Genomic DNA, 24,393 nt, shown 5'->3' with positions numbered 1-24,393 from the left:
TAAGCTATCAAATAAATGTAGTGGAGTATGTGCCTCTGAGATGCAGTAGAGTGGTATAAAGTATAAAGTAGCATAAAATAGAAATACTCAAGTAAAGTATACGTATATCACTACTTGAGTAAATGTACCTTGTTACATTCCACCACTGTTTTTTTTCTTCCATCCAGCAAGGATAATATATTATTCACATTGGCTCTACTTGCTCCATCTGTTTGTCGAATGTTTAAACACTGGCTCCAATAATATCAAGTCCTCACCCAGAAATATCATGTGTTGAAACACAAATGCTTAGGGGGGTGTTAGTCATTTTGTTTACTTTTTATTTTGCTGTCTTTGGCATGTGTGCTGTTATATTAAAATAAAGCCAAGCATTTATTGCTTGACAAATCACTCAATTCTAAAACAAAAACTTTTTGCCATGCTGTTATTTCAGTTGACTTTCCTAGGTGCGGGTTTGTCTAGATGTATTGAGGGCATGGATTATAGCCATAGACCAGATTGTATAGTTATATATTGATGGCATGGACACATGAACGTGTGGGTGGTATGTGGGGTGACTTTCCTTACGCATGAGCGTGATGACGAAGGCAATCATAGCAACCAGCATGGCGACGGTGAAGCTTTGCTTCGCCGCTCATCTGCTTATAAGCTCATGTTAGGCTGCTACCTTTACGTTACTTGATTAGCTAACTATCTTTCAACAGTAAAATGTTTACAGTTAAGAACATTGTAAGAGTTATTGGATGTATACAACCTCTGCCGTCGCTATCCCAGAGTATTTCTGAGGAAAATGGGATACGCTAAGGATTACATTACCATGGACTCGAGAATAGGTAGCTATGAAAATACTATTAGCATTAGCTAGCTAGCTGTGAGTTAGCTGCTAGCTAATTAATTTGCAGCAGGAAACAAATTGTGCTTATGCAGCTATCTAAAGATAAACTCATGCTGAGTGTGTATCACTCTTGTGGCTTCAAGTCTATGTAGAGAATCGTCTTTTACTCACATTGATTGCTTGTTCTGAAGACTTAAGCTAGCTAGCTAAACTTTAAATACATATCCAAGACATAATTGTAACACGATGTTTTAAGGTTAACTTGTTAGCTTACTTTATTTCGGCATTTAGATAAAGACGATATTTTGCCGTGTTCGTTACTATTTTCAAAAAGATACTAGCTAGCTAGCTAAAAAACCAACAACAACAAAAAAATGAATAAACTCAGATCTAAGTAAAATGTAACCAATTACAAAAGTATATATTACAATTACAATAAGTAAATACAAAAAGTACCAATTGTATTTATTTATTTTAGGCTGATTAAAAGCATACACTTTTGAAAATGATGTATTTATTGTTTGCATCACATACTTGTTTTTCCTATTAGTTGACTGTGGGAGTCAACCTGCCCATATCCTTCTATGATCATTTAGGGAGTTCTTCATCTGGAGTGAGGTGCATCCCTGGTGTGAAAGGACAGACTTTAAAAAGTAGCCGTAAGTATAAATATGTGCTAATAAAATTACAAATAAGTCAACTGAGTCTTGGCCATTTGTAAGGTTAAAACTTCATTTTACAGTGTACTCTATGTTGTTGTCTGTCTTTTGTTTTCAGCTTTCTGCCCTCGCTCCTCCAGCATGATAACACAGTCCATTGTTAAAGACCACATGGTGTCTCATTATAAAAAGGTTTACTCAGCCAAAGGTGTGTTACATGTTACATTGTGATCTTACATCGACATTTAGTAGACCAAACTAATTAAGCTTCTGCATACATAATATGCTTATATGTTGAAGTGGTTAAAACTTGTATCTCTGTTGCATAGTATTTCGGTTGATAATCAGTTGTGATCTGCCTTTTTGCCTTGTTCCACAGCTGCCATTGATGCATCCATACCCAAAAGCCTGACACACAGTGTGAAATGTGAGTTCACGAGTATTAAATGTTAAATAACTAATTCATCTAAAAAAAACGTTTTCACTGTTGAGATGTGGAGGTACCTTACATTTCTGGGCACATTTTCTGATACATTTCTCAAATTAACACAGCCAAAATGGTTGTAATAACATCCTAATTAGTTTAAATTATGTTTAACTGTAACCCCTAACAATCAGGTGTTTGTGTCTCAGTAGTAATCAGAATTAAAGACCTTTCTCTATGTAAACACCACTTTGCACCATCGTTCAGTAGTTCAGGAAGACATGAATCATAGTACAGGCAGAGTCCAATAAGTGCACTGACTGTAGCCTAATTAACCAATAATGCAATATAGTGACTCGTCACATTTGAGTACAGGGTACAACTCATACTCATCTTTAATGGAAAAAGTAATGCTCTCTTCGTATGCTCTCTTGACCCTCCCATGCCTCACAATTAAGTGCAGTCAGTCTTTTTACAGACAATGACCAGATCAGACAGGAGCGGTTGAGGAAAGGGGGTCGTCCTCAGTCAGCCCACTCTCTCTCACAGAGGATTAGCAGAGCCTCCTGCCCCTCGGCTCAGGTAAGAAATAATGTTACCATGTCATGATGTGATTTCCATTGCTTTATATGATGCCGACGTGTCTTATGCAGAAGCCATTGCTTTGCCTGACTAGAAAACTTGGTGATCACAGGCGTTCAAAGGCTTTTATAAATGCAAAGTCTTCATTATTTCAATAAAACATGTTTGCTTTTCAGAGTAGATTATCTGTGCCGTATGACGACAGCCCCTACCTCTGTTCAAGGAGTTCTACAGTCTCCAGCCCAAGGTTCAACTCCTCCTTCCATGCCAAGGAGACAGTTTATCCATCGTATAAAGTCAGTTCTCAGAACCATTCTCAACACATTCGCCCAGCCTCAGAAATGAAATACCGCAGCCCGGAGGCGACTTCACACAGAAAACAGTCAACGTGTTCACTGAGAGCTTCAGGAGATCAAAGTGGCTACAAGACTTTCCAAGACCCTGTTCAGAAGACATACAGCGGAGACTTGCTCCAGAAACATTCACAGCACTTTACACAAGATAAATCTTTCACACCTAAGACCCTGAAATCCGAAAAGAGTTCATACCTGTCACAGTATCGCTACTACAGAGCACCACAGAGGAAACCTACTCAAGATTGCACTGACTCAAGATTGATGCGAAAGGATACATATTATGGAAGGTACTTACCAAACATCTCAGTGAGTCTCAAAGGAAAGCAATAGATATGTCTTTAAAACAACTCACTCACTGTGCTACAATACAGTACTCTAATGTGTTAAATAATTGTATCTTTTTTTTACGCAGCACCAAAAACAAGGAATGCACACAGGAATGTAACGAGCCATCTCAGGTATTTTTGAGGATTTAATCTGATAATTCAGATATATTTTCTAATGTGTCTAACAATACAGAGTCAACACCTTTCTTGTTAATCAATTTATTGACTGACCTTTGTTTAATTATATGTGGTTGGCTTCATTTTCAAATGTTTTTTCTTACATCATTGATGATGAAATTACTTAACCTATAGCGTGTAAGATATGATCTAAGGCCTAAAAACATACTCATGCCTTTAATTGGTATTCCATAATTAGTTCAGTAAAGTTGAATGCAACAGGTTTAGTATTACCCACACTGACTGAACTGGATGGCATACTGTGGTACAGTATTCAAATAAAGACAATGAAAAATAGTGGGTCTTGATCAATGTCAGTAATCTCTGTGGTTTATTGTCCCTTTAAACCATAAAGAGCTGGAATGTTTACAGCCACATTAAAAATGTGATCATAAGACTGCCTTGACAATATTAACCATATTTTCTCATTTTACTCTCCTTTTTGTTGTGTACAGGGATTTAATACAGAGCACGATTGGTCAGAAGATGAGTTCAATGGCACATATATCTCAGCATCTAGACAACAGCGTAGAGCAAACCAGAGCAGAGACCATGATTTCTTTGACTCCTCATCCAGGTGAAATCATGAAGTGGAAATACTATGTTGCATTTTCAGCAGAATGTTACACCTTGTGTATTTTCTGTGTAATATTCTTAAATAATTGAATCATGCTCTTTTAGGGTCTCATCAGAAGGCGGAACATCTCCCATTATGAAGAGTATATCTGCAGAGTAAGTTCTCTTTGATGTCTAATCTTTGTAGAGATTTGAATTGATATAGTAGAAAGCCGTTGCCAGGTGTATAAGGATTTGACAGTGTGATGCTTCTGTGAATCTTAAGAACCCTTTACAATAATCTCTCTGTGAAGTGAATAATTATCATCTGTTAAACAGGGAAGAAGAATTATTGTACCTTGAATTCATTTCTGCTGTAACAGAGGATATATTGTCCAGAGGGCACATCTCTGACAGGTTTGTCATGTTTTACTTTTCTATGAACTACAAGACTACGGCCTATGCATTGTTAACTTGAAGATATTTACAGTGGCTAGTGTCTACTACCTCAAGAGTTATTGTCTGTGTCCTCTGCAAGGTTCCTTGACCGGGTGATAAAGCGCCATATTGACATGAATCGGCATCAGCTTGATGTGGTGAGTATATAACTTTATGCAGAATACCAAATAGGTTAGGCAAGTCACAAAGGACTCTTCAGTTTCTTCTAATGCATCTGATTGCATTGTTTGTTTTTAGGGTAAAATGCGCCACCTTCTGGAAGTGCTTCGTAAAGATTTTGAAGCGCCAATCATTACATCTACCCCCAGTTCAAAGCTTGAACAAAATGAGAATGCTCTGCTTGATTCATTTCTACCACATCTGGAATCCCGTGGGAAACAAGTGAAGACCAAAAAGGACAATGACCTGTTCTCTTATGCGTCACTAATTAAATACTGTGATACGCCAGATTATTTGGCTCCACTACTGGGGTCTACACCATTATGCTCTCCTGAAACGACTGCTGCCTCACAAACCCAAACAAATGAAAAGGATGGAGAAGATGACAATGAGAAAATGGCCACTAGCTCTCCTTGGCACAGAGAGCCTGTTTTCGATAATTCAGGAATCACTGGAGAGGACCATCCAAATCAAATAGGCACAACTGAGATAAACAAAGAAGTCAGCCATGAAACCCAACAATACACCACTATAACCAGTGACGAAGGATTTCATCAAGACCAAGCTGCAGTCAGTTATGATGGACAATCTAAAGAGTTTGAGGACCTGGGGAGAAGATTGTCAGAGTCGCTTCATGTATCCAGCAATATACACTACAACAATGTGGAGCCTGCCACTGAGCAACATACAAATATCACCGCCACTGTCAGTGATGAGTTCTAAGTTTTTCTTGTATTCAGGGATTGAATGTCCTTTGTTACCAAGTTAATGTTTTTTCAGAAAGAAACGGAACATATACATTTTCTGAAAGTATAGTTTTGTAAATTTTATTTGAAACTGGTTGTGTTTTCCATGTTTTTAACAACCCCACAAATTTGGTGTTGTAGTTCTAGTCAGATTATCTTTTTACAAAAGCACAATGATATTTTCACACAAGCAAACAGGGTTTTGCGATATCTTATTTGGGATATTGTAAAGTGGGCACACACAGCTCCAGAATAATGCTCTAAACTTTTTCCAAATGATTGCCCATGGTAACTAAAATGATTAGCAATTTTTATAGGATAGTTCATAGCACCACACTGATGTCAGATGTGTGGAATAAGTGGTATCCTTTTAGTTTGAGTGGATTCCTGTTTGCCCAGTCAGTCTTAACTATGGTGAAGCTGTAGTTTACATGTTCAAATATCTAGAAAAACACTTTTGTTGTAAAGAAACTTGTACATTTTACAGTGAGTTTGACTACACATATGCCTATGAGATGTAGCTATTAGGAGATGACTGTCACCAGAAAGTGTCTTTACAATTGCAATACATTTTCTATTCTTCTGATTCTTGTATGCTGGTTTCTGATTATTAAGACTACAATATATATTCAACTAGCAGCAAAACAAGTACGCCATTATTACCCAATTTGATCAATGCAGAGGGGAACATCTCTAATCACTGCACAATATTCTGTGTTTGCGATTACAGCCACCAGTCAGTGTAAAAGGTAAACAGACAGGTCAGCAGCCAGCAGTTCCAAGCAGCTGTCCCGTTTCTGGCATTTTCACCACTCGGCATTCCAGCTGTCTGATGTCATGGCTCTGAAAACCTCCCTGTATTCCTCCGCCACGGAGGCACTACAATGCTTTTATAAGCGGTTGTCTAAAGAAGTACACCAAACCATATATTGTATGGAGTTGTTGAAAAGTCATAGTATAGTCCAATGTAAGTCAGGGATTTATCAATTGCTAAGGAGAGATATTAGAGCTAGAGCCGCGGATGTAGACTGAATACGCTTGTTGCTCTTCCAATCCCAGGAAGCGAAACACGCTTGGAACTTGAGTGAACTGTTGGACTAAGAGGCATGGGTGCTACGTTAATTTTGATCCACAAACAAACTACAGGCTAATTGTCTGTCTCTTATTCCGATAAATACGTAAAAAGTAGCGTTATCCATCGAACTCGATTGCGGAATCTTTCAGGACCAAATTCTAGTTGGACTTCTAAATTGCATCCAGTGGCTAACGGTAACGTAGCTAAACCTTTTTGCCCAAAATATTTACCGGCAACGTCAGCTTCCCAAGGGTGTCGTCTATTTACTGGAACGTAAGTTAGCATGCTAGCGTTAAAGCTAATTTAACAACAGCAGCTAGTTAACTGTTAAAGAGATATTAACTACGTTACCAATGGAAATAGCTAAAGTCAGTCCGCACTGTGTCATACATTTGGAAAAAACTTACTTGAATTTGAGTAACACTGAGTTAGTTAGCTAACAAAGTTAAAACGTCGATAAATTGTAATAAAATGGATGCATGTTTGAGATGCAGCAGGGATTTTTCAAAAACGTTAGCTTACTGCGTATTAAATCAGGTCGCTCCTGTCAGTGTTTGGATCAGACTATTAACTGAAGGGGATTAATCTCACGTTAACCACAATCTTAAAAAAATGGCTTGCAACCCGTATTATAAACACCGTCAATTGACGTTACACATGTCAGGTAGCTAGCCTACTACATATTGCTGTCCATAAATTTGTTTTGAGATTTATTTTTTTCCCCCCAGAGTGTAGCTAAACTTTAAAGACTTAAGAAATTAACGTTAACGCTTTGGTAGCAAATCCGAGATAGCGTGGTGTGGGAAAAAAAACAGTTACAAAATGTTTTTTCCCCTTGTGAATCGTGTGTTTTGGGGATGTATTGAGATGTTTCTTGTCTCACTTTTCAGATCTGTCTGTCTGATGATGAACCTCATGACTTGTAACATTCACACATTTGTTGAGGGGACAGCGAAGGGAGTCATTTCTCTGGACTAAGTGAAGAGCTCCCTCCTGAAGAAGTTTGAAACATGCCCTTGCCATTTGGCTTAAAACTCAAAAGGACTCGAAGGTATACTGTGTCAAGCAAGAGCTGTCTTGTCACTCGAATTCAGCTGCTCAATGGAGAGTTTGTTGAGTTTACTCTTTCAGTGGAGAGCACTGGACAGGAATGTTTGGAGGCAGTTGCTCAGAGACTTGAATTAAGAGAGGTATGTATGTTTTCATGCAAAACAATTGCTGTTTGTTCTCTATACTTTTTTGAGACTCACCACGAGGACAAGGTTGTCTTTTGGCCACATTCCTACCAGTAACTGGTAAGCAGGACACAGAAATTGAGATAACCAGTTCTCATAGTCTTTGTCCTTCTTATAACATGATTTAGGAATTAGTCAATTACATACACTATATTAATATGTAATTACATGTATGTAACCAACTCATCACATAGTTTAACAAACATGTATGTTTTTGAAATTTTCGTTCTTCAACAGAAGTGGCAGCTCTCCCAGAGCATCAACAATAACGGTCAAGAAAAGTAGTTCTTATTCAGTATAGAATAATGTTCTAAGCTTCATGTCTGCATTTGGTCATTAAGGCCACACAGTGAAACCCACCTGCTGTCATTTCCAGTTGGACCTCAAATCAACAGTAAAGACTGCTGAATATGCAGTCAATCTGGCCTAGGAACTTGCACTTAATGACAGTTTCTGCTTATTTTGCTGCATAACGTAGCAAGGCTTCATTTGTCATGGGTCTGTCTGACAGGTTTCCACACTCATTTAGAGTTTTTCTAGTACGCAGAGGATAATGACCATACTGTTTGTTTTTGATGTCACAGGGTTTGTTTGTGCATTTTGGTTCTCAAGTCAGTCTTTGGTAGAAAGGGTAATCATAGTTGCTAACAAATGCTATCTAGAGTAAATCAGTTAAGTTGGCAAGTTATTTTGTTGTGGTTTAAAAGTGGCTGCAAATCATAGATCTCTTTCATCTGAATTGTCTCTGGTAACTAGCAAGTCTATAGGGGTTACTTTCATTGTGTGATGTTCAGGAGGTCCCAAGACTGAACAGGGACTGACAACAGCCTATACATCTAGAGAATGTTGTAGTGGTTAAGTTTTCAGGTCTACATACTCTATGTTTCTAATGTTATGTAGATGATGTAGGAGAAGTGTGCACTAAGTGATCAAACAGGAGATGTATAATATTGATCTCAAGCAGTCAAGCATTTTTGTACTAAAGGTTAATTTGTAAAATACAGTATGTTTTAAGTAAGTGTGCGTTCATTTTAGTTGACTACAGATAGTATAACTTAAATGATTGTGCAAAATATACAAGTTGTCTGAAAATGCCCTTGATCACAGCGTGGTTCAGGTGTAATGCTTGTGCTTACTTTTCTTGCATGTTAGATAACATACTTCAGCCTGTGGTACTTCAACAAGCAGAACCAGCAGAGATGGATTGACTTGGAGAAGCCACTTAAAAAGCAGCTGGACAAGTATGGGCTGGAGCCCACCGTTTACTTTGGAGTCGTGTTTTACATACCCAGTGTCACCCAACTGCAACAGGAGATCACAAGGTGATGTTCCATCATTGACACAATGTATTTTTGTCTAAGCTTATTAGCTTAGGGACAATTTATCGCCACCAGTGGCAGTCAAACAGTTATATATGTTCGTTGTTTCTGTAAATAAGCTATGGCCGGGTTAAGGTGGCCTACTGTGGAAGTTGATGAAGCAGCTTAGATGCACAGTTGTACCCCCTGAACCAGATGACACTTTATACCGATGTCTTCTTACCTCTCCCCATCTGTCTCTTGTAATACTTAAATCCAATCAGAGAAATATTAAATAATAATATTAGGAATATGTCAGAAGTTATTTTCCACTAGTGCATTTGACAAGGTTTGTTAAGTAATGACTTTTCAGCTGTTTTTGTATACTTGACCAAAGTTGTCATATTTGGTGGCTGCTTGTCGATTTTTGACTCATGAGTCACCCTCTCTGTCTCCACAGATATCAGTATTACCTACAACTGAAGAAGGATGTTCTTGAGGGCAGGATCTCATGCTCACTAGAACAAGCTATTCGTTTAGCTAGCCTGGCAGTTCAAGGTAATATGAATGTATGATACTAGCCGTGCAACAGAAAGTTCTGTTTGACAAGCTTGGTGTGTCTTGGCATAAATCCTTCTGTAGTGACAGCTTTAAGTCCCATGCAAAGTAATTACTGGTGCAGTTACTCATCAATTGTCCATGAATCATGATATTGGCTTCTGAAACACCAAACCTTTCATCTCATCTTCAAAATGTTTCTGGAAACAATAGTTAATTACTATGATTTCTGGACAGGAGGCTTGTGTCAGTTCATTGAGTTATTTTATCTTAACCGCAGGTTTACTAAGGCTAGGGTGTAACTCCAATAAGTCTATTGATTCTCAAATAGTTGCATTTTAATCTCAATCAGTGCAGGAGAAAATAAAATGTTAGCTAGAAAAATGGGACTTTAATTTGGAATTTAACAAATGGTGTTGCATGCTGCTCACAGTAGTTCATCTCAAACCTGCTCTTAACAAGCACAATTAAACCTAATCCCAGCATATTAAATTGGTCATGGGTGTGTTTTTGTGTGAATATAAACTTACCTCTCATAAACTTTAGCCCTGACATGTCCTCCAGCCAAAAGAATCTCAAACGCTGCAGGGAAAGTTATATCAGGCTCTGCAACTTACTGGCCTGGGTGTTGGCATAGCAGAGCGGCTGAGATCACTTACTGCTGCAGCCATGTTCAAATGACTGACCAGCATGCAATATTTACATTTGAAGAAGAAGAAAAAGACAAAGTTCCCTTTAGATTTAGTCACTGCTAAATTGTCATGCAAATTTGCATTTGTGCTGTAAATGTGTTGTTGTGTAGTTTCTATTTTCTGCCCCTGGCTAGGGTATTTTGGAATGTAGGGCAGTTGTAGCTTTTGAGCAGTGCTAATGCCTGAATGCTCAACATAGTTGTAAATGTTGCCAGCAGGCAGCCTAAGGCTAGTAACAGTTTTGGACCTCCACGTTGTCAGACGCTGAAGCAATTCCCTTTCTTAACAAACAGGCCCCTCTCCTAAAATTAGTTAATCTTGTCATCATGCACTGTAGCTTTCCAAAAGGCATTAAACCATTCTGCAATTCTTCAATGTCTGTTTGCCCTTGTACTAAATGCAGAAATGGACATGTAATAGTTTATTCAGAGAGCAGTGTGTTAGGCAGAGGAGGCCTATGCCTTGCTGTATTTAACCATTAAGTGTTGTTGTGTTGTGTTGTTTGTCCACAGCTGACTTTGGAGACTTCAATCGATACGATTCCCAGGAGTTCCTGCAGAAGTTTGCACTGTTCCCTATTGTAAGGATTACTTTTTTTATCAACAGGTTACACGACAAATGTTGCAGCTATCTTTATTTGAATTTAAATACCAGCATTATTTTGAACCTGACTCTTTCTTTGCAGGACTGGATTCAGGATGAGCGAGTCCTGGAAGAGGCCACTCAGAAAGTGGCTCTTCATTATCAGTCCTTCAGGTGAGCAGGTGTTCTCAGAACCAGCCTGCCTGTTCTTCTCTTGTCAACAGACAAACTGTACAGACATTAATCAACATTACATTAGTTTATGTATTGCTTTGCTTGTTTTGTTCCGGCCTTGATGTTTAATGTAGGGTCTGTGGGTTTTGATGTTTTTTTGGTCATATTTTTGTCTTGTTCAGGGGTTTATCAGCCCCAGAGGCAGAGATGTTGTATATGCAGGAGGTGGAGAAAATGGAAGGCTATGGCCAGGAAAGTCATCAAGCCAAGGTAGGTTTACGAGGTCCAGCCTGCGATCCCCAACATACCAAATGTTGACAGAGTATGACATTGGCTAACTAGAATCTGAACCTGTAAGCTGCATATTGTCAGTCTGGATTCTTTCACCTGAAAGACTGTTCTGCATGTCTTTATCCTCTCCTTTCATCTAAACAGGATAGTACAGGCACAGATGTTTCCATGGGATCCTGCCTCGATGGCATCTTTGTCAAGCACAAAAATGGCAGGCCGCTTCTTTTATTTAGGTAAGTCTAGAAACAAACTGGTTAATGTTTTTTTGACTGTTACAGCAATGCCACAAAGTCCAGAAATATGATCTACTTCTAAATATAAAAAGTAAAAGCTTTGGTAAATTGTGGCAGTAATTGTAATGATCAGACGGTTCTGTCAGTTTAGTGAGTTTTGAGCTCACATCTGTTTTTAGGTGAGTTTGTCTCTTGTAATGTTCGTTAATGCTTTCTAGACCTGAGTATTGCCCAAGAGGAAATTATCAGGTAGACTGATTTAAACTGATAAGGAATTTGGGAGCATTCTTATTATTGTAAGTCAAGTGAGTAAATGTACATTCTTGACCTTTGCTAAACGGTATCTATCTACATACCATAATGAGTACTTGATACCTTTTTGGTTGACTCCCACACATGTATGATTTTTATTTTTAAGTTGTTAAATCAGTTCCACAGCCTTTTTAAAAATGCAACGTTTCGGAACTGCCATGACATCATGTGTTCCCCCCCCCCCCCCCCCCCCCCCCCCCCCCCCCCCCCCCCCCCCCCCCCCCCCCCCCCCCCCCCCCTTTCTCTCCGCCACCGTGCTTTATTTGGCTGTGTAGGTGGAATGAAATTAACCACATGAGTCACAACAGGTCCTTCTTTGTCCTGGAGCTAGCCAACAGAGAGGAGAGTGTCCAGTTCCAGACCGTAAGTCTCGGCTGCCTTTGCTCCTTCTCTTCTCTACCCATCCCCATGGGACATTTCAGTCTCTTATTGGGTTTAGCTAAATTAGAAGTTGCTTTCGTTGTGGAGCTTACCATCAGCTAGGCTGAACAATGCACCTATGTTTGTGTGTGGGTGTGGCTGTAGCTGGGGTATGTTATGCATGCGTGTGTCATAAAATCAAAACAATTTGAAAACATTACCTCTCTACCAATTGTTTCACAATGTCATAATTTTCCTTCTCTTTTTTTGTGTAGGAAGACATGGAAACCTCCAAATATGTGTGCCGGATGTGTCTGGCCAGACTCAAGTTTTATAAGATTAACAAGAGTAGCCTGTAAGTGTTTGGGTTGGGGTGTCTGTGTGTGTGCGTGTGCGTGTGCGTGTGTGTGTGTGTGTGTGTCTGTGTGCGTGTGTACACATGTCTAGCCTAGTTCCTGTCTTTTTGTTCCCTGTCGTCTCGTGCATGTGTCTTCTCTTTGGTGTAGCCTCACTCTATCCTCCTCTTCAGAGAGGAGCGTGACCCCCTGCCTTCTGAGGGCTCCCAGAAGTCCCTTCTTACTCTATCCTTTCCTCGCTTTCCAATGCTCTCTCGTCCCTCTCTGCCTTTAAATAAGGGGTGAGCAACACTGTCAGCCACCACCTACAGTATGGCTATCCAGCAGGTGCCAACACCCATTCCTTTCTGATTACCTAGCCAACAATGCTACAGCAAACCGTCTCTCTACTGTACTGTACACAACATGTACACTACATGTACTGTTGTGAAGCATGTATTGACTTTTCATCCTAGTAAACTCTAATATTTGGTTTATTATTAAGAATTGCCTCTGTTTTGATGAAGCCAAAGGGATCATAATCATAAAAATGAAAGCATTGTAAAATCCACAGGGATTTTTAATCTCAACACTTTTTGTGTGTACAATAAAGATGAACAGGCACTGTTTTTACATTTTTCATTTTAAATCTTTGAACTACAATCTGTTGTTCAGTATCTGCTTTAATCAGGTATTTCCAGATCAAAATATTCTATGCTTAGAAGTTATTTTATTTAGTTTTTGTTTAACTTCATGTGTTAAGACAACATTAAACAATTAAGTTTGCCGTGTTTTGTTAGATACAAGTCAATCAAAATTAAAAAACATCGCACAACTCTTGTCCATTACGCCATGCTTGCTGGTGTACTTTAGAAAAAATCATTGCATGGTGTACTGGGGAAGATTTGAGCATAATTTTAAAGTTTGATGGACCTGTTCGGGACATTGCTGTGTTTGCGTTTTCAAAGTTTAGTGACAAAAGGACATAGTAAGGTATTGGAATTAGTAGTGCTATTGGGTCAGGTCATCTTTTTTGACCGACATTTGTTTTCCCACCAGACAAACCCAGCCTACAGTTGTCAACCCAGTCAGACGGAGATCCTCTACTAGAATATCTCTGGTAATGTTCATGCTCACGTTCACCCGGAAAATACTTTTCACATTTTGTGTGCTTGCTTAGTTCCCTGATGATTGTCTGGCTTGCATTGCAGCACATGATGTATATTCAAATCATTCTCTAAGGGTGTGTCACCACAAAGTTATATTTCATTCTTTCTTGCTCTCGGGCAGTATTCAGATCATATGAGCCGTGACTGAATCCCTCTCTTGTTGATTTACAGCCAAAGCCTCAGGCATACATGGTGCCACCTCCACAAATGCACTACAATGGTCATTTCGCAGAGCCTTACACATCATCACAAGGTAACTACTGTATAGAGGTCGGCTTGCAACTAGAGCTGGGCAATCTATCAATATTATATCGAGAAATGAGACTAGATATCGTCTTATATTTTGGATATTGTAATATGGCATAAGTGTTGTCTTTACCTGTTTTTAAAGGCTGCATTACAGTAAGATGATGGAATTTCCCGATCATACCAGACTGTTGTAACTGTTCTATTATTTGCCTTTACCCACTTAGTCATTATATTCACATCGCTGATGATTATTTATCAAAAATATCATTGTGTAAATATTTTGTGAAAGCCCCAAAAGTCAACACTGCAATATCGATTTCAAGGTATATTTGGTCAGAAATATCATGGTATTTGATTTTCTCCTTATCACCCAGCCCTACTTGCAACTGGGAACCTAAAAGTTTAGTCTTTGATTGCCTGCACTGCAACTTAATATTGCATTATTTTGTAATTGTAATCCATTGCCCATTTTAGGATATCTTGTTAATTTGCTCTCTCACAGACAACCTGTACCTGAACAGTCAGAACGGTTATTACTACCACTCCCAGACCAGCCTGGACTGCTCTCCTCTGGAATACAGCAGCGGAGGGCGTTTACGTAACGGCAGTGTGTACAGCGCCCACAGTACCAGCTCTCTAACCAATCCCCAGCACTATCATCAGCCCTCACCCATGTCCTCTAACCCCTCTATCACTAGCGATGTCACAAGGCCGGACTATGTTCCCTCGCATCGCCACAGCGCTCTCATCCCACCTTCCTACCGGGCAACTCCTGATTATGAGTCAGTGATGCGTCAGAAGAACCGGGGTGGAGGAGGAGGGATGCTTTTGTCTCAAGAACATCGGCAGAGCCACTCCATGAGAAACCTGAACATTGGGAACTCGTACGCCTACAGCAGACCAGACCCTCTAGTTTACAGCCAGCCAGAAATCAGAGGGGAGCATGGCGGAGCAGCCCAACATTATCACTATCCCTTCCATCTGGGCTCCAGCTTCCACAGTCCCTCTCCATATCCCTACCCTACAGAGAGGAGGCCCGTAGTGGGGGCAGTTAGTGTCCCGGAGCTCACTAATGTCCAGTTACAACAAGCACAGGAGTATCCAGCCCCTAACATCATGAGAACACATGTGTACCGACCACCTCCACCCTACCCATATGCCCACCCTCGGCCTGCTAACAGCACACCTGACTTGTCGCGTCACCTGTACGTCAGCAGTAGCAACCCAGACCTGATCATCACGAGGCGTGTACATCACTCAGTCCAGACTTTCCAAGAGGATAGCCTGCCAGTTGCCCACTCTTTACAAGAGGTGTCGGAGCCTCTTTTCAGCGGACCCCCACTGAGACACCCATACCATGCTCAGAAGCGGAACTCTATTGAGGTTGCTGGATTAGCACATAGTCTGGAGGGGATGCGGGTCATAGAGCGGACTGTGTCTACTTCAGCAGCTGAAACTGCCACGCCCCCTCCGGCCCTGCATGGAGGCCGCTCTCAGGGCTCTCAGCTCAACGTGTTTTTGGAACGTACAAAGACAGAGGACAGGGGGGACAGGGGTGAGGACGTGCAGTATGGACACAAAAAGTCCCTTTCAGATGCCACCATGCTAGTTCACAGTAGTGGTGAAGAAGAGTTTGAGGACGATAGCGGACGTCACACTCCACTTTCTCAGGATGCAATAGCAGCGAAGGTTCCTGACCAGCCATCGCAAAAGCACCACAGCTTGACATCTCTCTCATCTCTAACGCCTCAGCAAAAGACTCCTATAGAACCCCCTCCCGCATATCCCATAGGCTCTTCTCTTGATCCCTCTATAACCAGCTCCTTGACTTACAAGGTTCACCCCCTGATCCAGGAGAGTGAACCTTTGTACTTGCTGTCAGATTTACGGCAGCCCAGGATTATGCCCTCAGTCTCTGAGGGAGACCTGAGTGGCCAGGCCAAGCAGAAGACTAAGAAAGACTTCAAGAAGAGGCCTGTGTCTGATGTGCCAGCTGGGAAGAAAACAGTAGAAGGTTTGCCCCCTCCGGTGAGTCCTATTCTCAATTACAATACATTATTTGAATAGTGCAATAGTTAATAAACATTTTGAAATGAGAAATAAAAATAATTCCCCATGTTATGTCAGAGAGATATCATATTTTGCATTAAAGCTTTAGTGCTTAACTTTTTTTATATCAATGTATTATTAATATTAATGTCTGTTACATTCAAGCCATTGCCAAATGATTTGCTACAAAGCTAATTAAGACTATAAGCTCCACAAAACTCAGTATGGCTGTGTTTAGAAACTGGTGTTGTCCGGTGATGCACAAAATCGGGTGAAGATAATTACCTTTTCTGAAAAGATCATTGTGTTGTTTTGATCCTATGTGTCCTTGGTAACAAGCAACTGCGTGGAGGAGGGGGTGGGGGTGATGCACGATCACGGAAGGCTTGTATCTGCTGGAAGTGCCAACAGTTTTGTTGTTAGAATTAGAACTTAGAATCCGTCATGGGGAAGACAGAAACTAGTGCTATAGCTTTTAAATATGCATGAGAGCAATGCAGCTTTTATGCAAGCAGCTTTGTAATGTCTTCAGCATGTTGAGCAGTTTTACTGTAATTTATTGCTAACATATCACATCATTCAGTTGCACTTCAGCTTTCCACTTGGTACTTGTTTTTTTTCTTAGTAACACAATATGTCTATGCCTCATAAAGATCAAGAGTGTGCACACACATCAACAGAGGTAGTTTCTGTGGTCAGCTTTGAATGACGCAAGCAACACATATTGAAAGAATCCTGTTGGACTACCTTGTCAAACCGGACAGTTGACATTCACTTAGTTAACACCCTGCGAGGCTGGGCTCTACTTCCTCACTGCGAGGCTCACACAGTCATCCTCACTTTTCTCTGTCTCTACTCGGTTGTCACACCAGGGCATGAAGAAAGGAGCTAGGTCAGAGGTGAAGAAGATGGGCCCTCTGAAGGTAGCCCATCTAAATGGCCTGTCAGTGTCCAGGCAGCCAATGTACGAAGAGGTCAAGGATGAGCCCGAAAGAGCCTCTAATGACGAAAGGGTAGGTAACTCTTTGGTCTAGTCAGTGGTTTGCTCCCCAGCAGAAACCAATGTAAATGTGTAGTTTATGCAATTGCAACTTAAGAAATATTAGGATTTGTTATTGCTTATGTTGTTAATGACTTATCTATGGCTAAAAAATATCCCCAAAACAGGAGCTGCTGGCTGGGTTGGTAGTATTAACCTCCTATTAGGTGAACACATGAACTGGTCAGCCTTGTTTATCTTGATGCTTTTTGCTTTGACTGTGGAGGTAAATTCCAGACACAATAGAAAATGATTAGCACCTCAGATAATCAAGTTGTCATCTGTAAGCATACAGTACATTCTTCTAAATGTCTCAGACACAAGAATTGTCAACCACAGATGTAGGTTATTAAAGTACATATTACAAACTTGTAGTTTGAGAGTTCACTTCTACACATGGTAGTTGATTGCTTCTCTATTTATCGTATAAATCCATCTCCCCATGTCATCAGTCTATTCATCATGCACAAGATTACCACTGCTGTAGACAAAATGTGGTCTTAACAATAATAATGCATGTTTCAAAAATAACTGAGTGCTGCTACACATTTGCAATTTTTTCATATTTGTAAAAAAAAAAAAAAATAGTTTTTAAAAGGCGGGGATCAATTTAATGAAATTTTCAGATATTTTATGTCCTTATGCATCCAATTTTGGTGTATCCACTATCCCCCACTGAAATCTATGTCTTCTTACGGCAAGCATGTCTACAGTAATAGGAAGTTAAACTACTGTAATAGAAAGTAAAGCTTAAAAGAGCGGCAGATTGTGAATCAGTCCCTCATAAAAGTGATTCTATGCTGTAAAGTATTATTGTCCACTATTTACAGGGATTTTAACATAATTTCATTTCTCATGCAAAGTATCACTGCTGATTCAATTTTGACTAGATTGGGAAATTATAGCGTACATCTCAAAACAACACATCGTTTTAAGTGTCTATAAAAAATGTGTGTCGGCTGCATTACCAATGGCAATTATCTATTTTCTGTTTTCTTGTTTGTGTTAGTGTAAAGAGCTGGAGCAGCATATGGAGAGGGGAGAGCTGTTGAAAGAGTATGAGAGTATCCCAAAGCGTCATCCAGCAGGGGAATGCACCATCGCCCAGCTGCCAGAAAGCGGAGACAAAAACCGCTTCCAGGACGTCCTGCCTTATGATGACACCCGAGTGGAGCTGGTTCCCACTAAAGAGAACAACACAGGATACATCAATGCATCACATATTAGAGTAAGTTTTGCAACACTGTATCATAATTATCTCTTTGCAAATCATTTGTACATGACTTTGTTACATAATCAAGATAACAAAACACCTACACACCTAGAAGTAGTCATCAATTAAGCCAGGGCTCAGTTTTGCTGAAATGCATTTCCTTTTTCGGGGATTTTAGAGTAATAATGGCAAAATCTAATGTTCACCACAAAGTAAAGGCCCACATTTTAAAACAATGTTACAGCCTACTGATACCCAAGGTGTAATGACTTTTCTTTTTATCACAATATACTGTTCTTTTCATTTAGACTTGGGAAATTTATTTTTTTATCCTTGAGGTTGGAAAATGTTTATACAAAACGGCTTCTCAACAGCCTTCTTGATTTAAGATCAAGTCTGGTTGAATTTGTTGGGGCTGTCTGACTGCTTCTCGACCACTTCAGAAAATCTAAATATTTTTGAGTTAACCCAGAGTTTGACAGTTAGTGCATGACTGACATACCAAAAGAATGGAAGCACTTGAAAACAAGAATGCCCTCCTTAAAATTGTAGTACTTTTTGAAGGGGTTCTCTACTGATTTAGCCTTGCACTTGTCTTAAGATGGCAGACTTGTGAGCGACAGATTAAAGCAAAATGGTCTAGACAAATTAGTCAGGAGTTCCAAGGATGATACCTTTTTATTTCAATGCAACTGAAGTTGTGCATTACGGCTAAGAATGACTTTTGTTCACACTTGAATCTCACTGCTTAGTAAATTCCCATGTCTGGGTTACAAAACTTCAGTTTGAAAGACAGGGATCTGTTATGAATGTGTAGTCTCCATCCAAACATAAGCTGAGATAGCTTGACGTCACCTAGACTATTTTCTCAGAATTAACTCCTCAGAAGACATACGACTGTTTACACAGGCTAAGTATTGCTCCTTGTGATAAGCAAACTAAATTTGGAATAAAACAATAGCAGATGATTCCACCCATAACCCAGCCATGATAACCAGAAACTCTTCTGTGGACTAAAGACACATTTGACTACAGATTACAGCAGTAAAGGGCATGTTACTCATGTAGAGGTGTTACAATGACTGTTCCTTAATCACATCTGCTCCTTCATTATCATATCTCTGCTAGTATTTCTGCTTCTCTAGCACAGATTTTAGAGGAGTTGCTTATTAGCTCTGGTGACTAGAGCGGCACATCTCAATGTGCGCGCTAGTTACATCGCAGGACGTTGCGATGTCGACGCTAAAACTTCTTTTATATTATTACCGTCCGACCCTTCCCCTTTAAGACAAGTAGCCATGTTGGCAACCTGTGTATGTGACGTTAGTCCAACGGGGTTTATTGTTATGGGAAGTGAAGCTCTCCGTGTGTAGAAAAGTACCGTAGGCTGCAGCTGGCGCCGACCGTGATGTGCATAGTTTTGATGGGTAGTCAGTGAAGCTACAGTAGTCAGTGTTTTATGTTGCAAATACAAACTAAATCACCTGATTATTGCAACATAATCACATTTAATTGTTCTTGGATACACAGAGTTTGTTGCTAGTGCGCGTGACATGGAGGTCTGATCTGATTTATCATACAAACCAGTTGGCCCCGCCAGTTGGCCACAACTTGGAATTTAGAGGAAGCAACATGCAGTCACTGTCACTCACGTTAGCCTGGATGGATAGTATTAAATGAATAAATTGGTGTCATACTAGTCAACCAGCGTATTTCTACCGTATTTCCCTCTCCAAAATCACTTCGGAAGAGTAATGTTAGTCACAATGCTTACTTGTTTTGGTGTTTGTAAAGCATTAAAGTTCAACAAAGAATGGTTCATATTAGAGAAGATCCTTTTTCATTTTTATCTTCTATGTAGATGCACTCCCCTACAAAATCACCGCAGTAGTCAAGAATGATTTATTATTTCCAAATGTGTGTCTGTTTATGTTACCTTTTTAAAAATTGCACAGGGGAAAAAATATCGTGCAGGCCTTCTGGTGACTTTAAAAAAAGAATCTCCTTGTGTCCTCTCCAATTAGATAACAGTAGCTGGACAGGAGTGGAGCTACATTGCCACGCAGGGTCCCCTGTCCAACACATGTCTGGACTTCTGGCAGATGGTGTGGGAACAGGGTGTCTCCATCATCGCCATGGTCACTGCTGAAGAGGTGCGTGGATTTTAGATTTACAGCACTTCATTTTTTTTTATTCCTCATTCCCTGGCCTAACCTTTTTGTGCGTCATCTGATTCCTTCAGGAGAGCGGCCGAGAAAAGAGCTTCCGGTATTGGCCCAGACTTGGCTCACGACACAACACGGTGACGTACGGTCGCTTCAAGATCACAACACGGTTCCGCACAGAGTCCGGCTGCTACGCCACCACGGGGCTAAAGATCAAACACCTGCTGACGGGCCAAGAGAGGACTGTCTGGCACCTGCAGTACACAGACTGGCCTGACCACGGGTGTCCTGAGGACTTCAAAGGCTTCCTCAGTGAGTGGGAGCTGTATCTGTTTGTCCTTTTATATTCATCATGCTTTTATGATTGGATATCTACCTGGAAGACTGAAAATATGACTGTTGTGTGCTGCACTGATAGCCCCATTAGTTCTACAACACATCTGTTTTAAATGAAATTAAAAGAACTAGTGAAGATGATCTCAAAGAATTAAAAAAAGAATGTAAATGTTCCAAAACTCTGTTTAAAAACTTCTGTATTCATTTATTGTGTACCTAATTCAATCTCAAGTGAGTGTTCTCGTCTTTGTCCAGCCTACCTGGAGGAGATCCAGTCTGTGAGGAGGCACACAAACAGCATCAGTGACCCAAAGAACACCAACCTACCTGTGCTGGTCCACTGCAGTGCTGGAGTGGGAAGGACTGGTGTGGTCATCCTGTCTGAGATCATGATAGCCTGTCTGGAGCACAATGAGGTAATTTCTTCACTTAAACTAAAACCTGCCAGACTGATCTCATGAAACGGCATGTGTATGACACACCAATTTGTATGCCATTATTGACATGTTATCAAGACGCATACTGGCTTTTTAGCGTGTTTTTGAACATCGTTGGGCCTCCATTGACTTACGGTAATTGATTGCGTATGAATTGATGCCATGGCGAGGAGTATAAAAGGCCAAAATCTGCCAAAAATCAGGATGAGTAAAACACGGGACTTTCACCCAGGAGAGCGGGGATCGTGTCCTGCGTGTGGCCTTCGCTTTGCGTCCCTAGTGTGATGTTTATTTTCCACGTTTGTTGTTTTCCTAAACCCAACCGTAGCCTCGCAATAACACGCCACGTGTTTGTTTACACTGTGAGGTTAAGCCTGCACGGTATTGGAAAAAACTGACATTGCAATATATTTTTTCCCTACAATATGTATATTGTGAAATGAATAAAGAATAAAGAATTTTTAAAAGATGACATAAGTAGCTCTATTTGGGAATTCTTGACTACAGCAGTGATTTTTGTTAGGGGATTGCATCTACATAGAAGATAAAAATGAAAAAGGATCCCATTATATACACACGTTGCCCACATGGCTACCTGTGTTAAAGGGGAAGGGTCGGACGGTAATAATCATGTAAAAGGAGAACGTTGAAAGTTTACTTTTCTATCAAGCAGCAAAATAGAGCGTCAACATCGCAACATCCTGCGATGTGACCATCGCTCATGCGCATATATCACGACGTTGATGCTAAAACACAATATCGTTCAGCCCTGGTAGACATACACCCGGCTCGCTCAAGGCTCTTGCAGATAACACGCCACTTTGCTTTAGGGAAGTGACGTGTATGTTTGTGCGAAGTTATGATACCACGTTGAACCTGCGTACTTGTGCTTTTTCCAAGTTATGACCTCAGCTGGTGTTTTCTTTCTTTGGTTGCTTTGTTGTTTGTGTTCCTAGATGAACCACTTCTGTCTCTCTCATACTAAAAGTCTGACTTGTTTCAGATGCTGGATGTCCCAAAGTTCCTGTCTAAGCTGCGATGTCAGAGAATGATGATGGTTCAGACCTTGTCTCAGTACACCTTCATCTACAAGGTCATCGTCCAGTACCTCCGCAACTCCAGGCTCATATGAGAACGTCTGTCTGGCCAAACTTAAAAAAAAACAGTACACACAGCCATCACAGGTGATTGCAGCATGGAGTCTGTTCCAGGTTTATGCCAAACTGCACTGTGAGGACGCAGCCGTATGAATCTGTTCACTGTAGCGGTCGGTATTTGGTGGACCCCGTTTGGTCAAGTATTAAATCGGGAATGACTTGTGGAAGAATGAAGTGATACCAAATGGAGCATAAAGACTTATGACCTGCCTTTAAACAGTATTATATATTATTTTTTACATACATTATTGCTTAATGAAGCCCAGCACTTTTAAAGTACTTTGCTGTACATAATAAACCAATGTTAAGCTGCATTAAAAAATCTATAATATAGATATGTATCAAGAACTGTATTTTCATTTGACAAAGGTCACGTTTTGGATTGCTGTTTGGTAACTATTGGTTCTGATAATGAAGGACATTTCTGTAGTGAATGGATGAGTGGATAAGGCTCTGAAAACAGCAGATTGGATCATGTTAAGGTTTCATTATTTTATCATGTGGCCTGTGGTGGTACAGACAGGGGCTTGTCCCTGCATTTAACTTAAGAATATAGATTTTCGTTCAACAGAATGACGCTAATGTATACCTCGTAGCTTGGCTGTGTTGGTATGAGCAATTTTTATGTTTAAAAAAGACCTCAAACAACCTAAGATCTATCTACAACACAGCACCTACTAATAACAAATGGATATTCTCTGTGCACAAAGAGGGGGGGGGGGGGATGGATTGGTCTGTTAAACACTGGATTGATGCAAAGTAGAAATACATTGCACAGGTTCCAGAAATGTATAGTTAATGAGCAAAGAAAAGGAATTACAGAGCCGGTTTTAGAAGCAAGAGTAAAACTGGAACATGAATTTTATACAGATTTTTCATCCTTTTTTTATAATGAGAACTCTTGAGTGCTGTATTTGAGCAAGGTCAACATACTTTAACATATGTTGTCAAGACAAAGTGCCTAAATAGCTGCCTTGTAAAAGTTGAAAGGACTGTATTTTTGCATAATAGACATTTTTTGATTCAGTGTTATCCAATGCAGCGATATGTGTTTTTAATGCCATCTCAGTACATTTGAGAAACATGCCTGCATGACGCACAAGGATTGGAAACTATTGATCATCATTTCTGAATTTGGACAAACATTCTTTAAGTTGTGACTGTTGGGCCTGGGAGTCACTAGTAAGGACATAGAAATTGGGAAGTGAGGCCTTTAACAGTATTGAGATGGAACTAAGTGCTCTGTGAAAAGGCCGGACCACCTCTGTCTCAGTATGGTGGCCGTCCCGCTCGCGTCCTCCACATTGACCGATGTCCCTGTGCCCAGTGTGCAGACATCCTGCTGTTAAAAAGGGCCTTTGACTAGTAATGCACACTTTTCCAATTCCCTGCTAGCCCAGTTATGTTGTTTACTTGTACAAAAATGCTTACAGGCATGGCAAAGTTAACATCAAGTCAAATATCTTTTAACTATGTTAATTTGAAATATTTAATACACAACCACAGACTTAATTTGGCTGTGTGATTGTTGGTCTCTCTTTTGTCTTACCCTTATGTTTTTATAGTTGGTGGCAGACAAGTGGGCAATGATCTAACTGGAGAAAACTGTCTTAACTGATGTAGATATGTTTTAACTGGATCTTTTTTAAAAGGCCCAGATCAATTTGGTTCAGGTTTTGTTTTTAAAATACTGATTAAGTCTTTGTGTGGAGACTGAAAAAAAGTGTTTTTGTGGCCAGAGTGTAACAATGTCATGTACAGGTATGTTGTTCCTAATGTACACAATTTAAAATTCTGCTTTTATGAATATTGGTTATTGTAAAGACTATGTGCAAACTATATTGAACACAAATGAGATGCCATTGATAAAAGAAAGTGTAGAAAATCTTTTAAGCCAAGAATAAATATTTGGAAATAAATTGTAATGTCTCTTCAGTTGCCATGACTATCGCACCACCTTGTGGTCGGACGGTGTCGGTGGCTCTCCATCTCTCTGGTTGCACTCGTTCTGTATCTGTTGAATCGACATAAGGAGTTGATATTATTGGAAGAGATCTTTATTAAATAAATTCAGAGGTACAGAATCTCCAAGGAAATGAGGCCAGCGAGCTGATATTTTGTAGCCTGAAATGTAAAGTACAGATTTAAAGATTAAG

The 24,393-nt window shown here is 40.1% G+C and overlaps 2 protein-coding genes across 3 annotated transcripts; both read left to right on the top strand.

Annotated features, from left to right (window-relative positions):
• The first annotated feature begins 581 nt into the window (after positions 1-581).
• Positions 582-11,861, top strand: spata7 (spermatogenesis associated 7). 2 transcript variants are annotated; one of them, XM_034859206.1, is made up of 13 exons: positions 582-833; positions 1,432-1,494; positions 1,613-1,702; positions 1,874-1,921; positions 2,397-2,500; positions 2,677-3,143; positions 3,269-3,314; positions 3,815-3,936; positions 4,041-4,091; positions 4,254-4,331; positions 4,453-4,510; positions 4,611-5,248; positions 11,568-11,861. In XM_034859206.1, the coding sequence occupies exons 1-13, from the start codon at positions 791-793 to the stop codon at positions 11,575-11,577; spliced, it is 1,818 nt and encodes a 605-aa protein (XP_034715097.1). In that variant the 5' UTR covers positions 582-790; the 3' UTR covers positions 11,578-11,861. The 2 variants fall into 2 exon arrangements, with proteins under 2 accessions (XP_034715097.1, XP_034715098.1); XM_034859207.1 differs by lacking the exon at positions 11,568-11,861 and having other exon boundaries at positions 4,611-5,864.
• On the top strand, positions 6,225-24,156 carry ptpn21 (protein tyrosine phosphatase non-receptor type 21). The gene is made up of 19 exons (XM_034859205.1): positions 6,225-6,547; positions 7,244-7,543; positions 8,741-8,910; positions 9,347-9,444; positions 10,649-10,716; positions 10,822-10,892; positions 11,075-11,162; positions 11,328-11,416; positions 12,004-12,091; positions 12,364-12,443; positions 13,483-13,543; positions 13,764-13,845; positions 14,344-15,869; positions 16,763-16,903; positions 17,939-18,157; positions 20,167-20,295; positions 20,385-20,619; positions 20,899-21,059; positions 22,084-24,156. The coding sequence occupies exons 2-19, from the start codon at positions 7,364-7,366 to the stop codon at positions 22,210-22,212; spliced, it is 3,615 nt and encodes a 1,204-aa protein (XP_034715096.1). The 5' UTR covers positions 6,225-6,547; positions 7,244-7,363; the 3' UTR covers positions 22,213-24,156.
• Positions 24,157-24,393: the final 237 nt, after the last annotated feature.

The sequence above is a fragment of the Etheostoma cragini genome, chromosome 20, assembly GCF_013103735.1.
Source record: "Etheostoma cragini isolate CJK2018 chromosome 20, CSU_Ecrag_1.0, whole genome shotgun sequence".
In the NCBI taxonomy this organism is placed as follows: Eukaryota; Metazoa; Chordata; class Actinopteri; order Perciformes; family Percidae; genus Etheostoma; species Etheostoma cragini.
Note: the sequence above shows the minus strand (reverse complement) of the source record. Positions and strands in the feature narration are given on the sequence as shown.

Excerpts from the sequence above, each read along its gene's own strand:
- ptpn21 (XM_034859205.1), top strand. The coding sequence starts at position 7,364 with ATGCCCTTGCCATTTGGCTTAAAACTCAAAAGGACTCGAAGGTATACT. Across the intron at positions 11,163-11,327 it reads AGGAAAGTCATCAAGCCAAG|GATAGTACAGGCACAGATGT; the intron begins GTAGGTTTACGA and ends TCATCTAAACAG. Across the intron at positions 13,544-13,763 it reads CCTCTACTAGAATATCTCTG|CCAAAGCCTCAGGCATACAT; the intron begins GTAATGTTCATG and ends GTTGATTTACAG.
- spata7 (XM_034859206.1), top strand. The coding sequence starts at position 791 with ATGGGATACGCTAAGGATTACATTACCATGGACTCGAGAATAG. Across the intron at positions 834-1,431 it reads TACCATGGACTCGAGAATAG|GGAGTTCTTCATCTGGAGTG; the intron begins GTAGCTATGAAA and ends ATGATCATTTAG. Across the intron at positions 3,144-3,268 it reads AAGGATACATATTATGGAAG|CACCAAAAACAAGGAATGCA; the intron begins GTACTTACCAAA and ends TTTTTTACGCAG.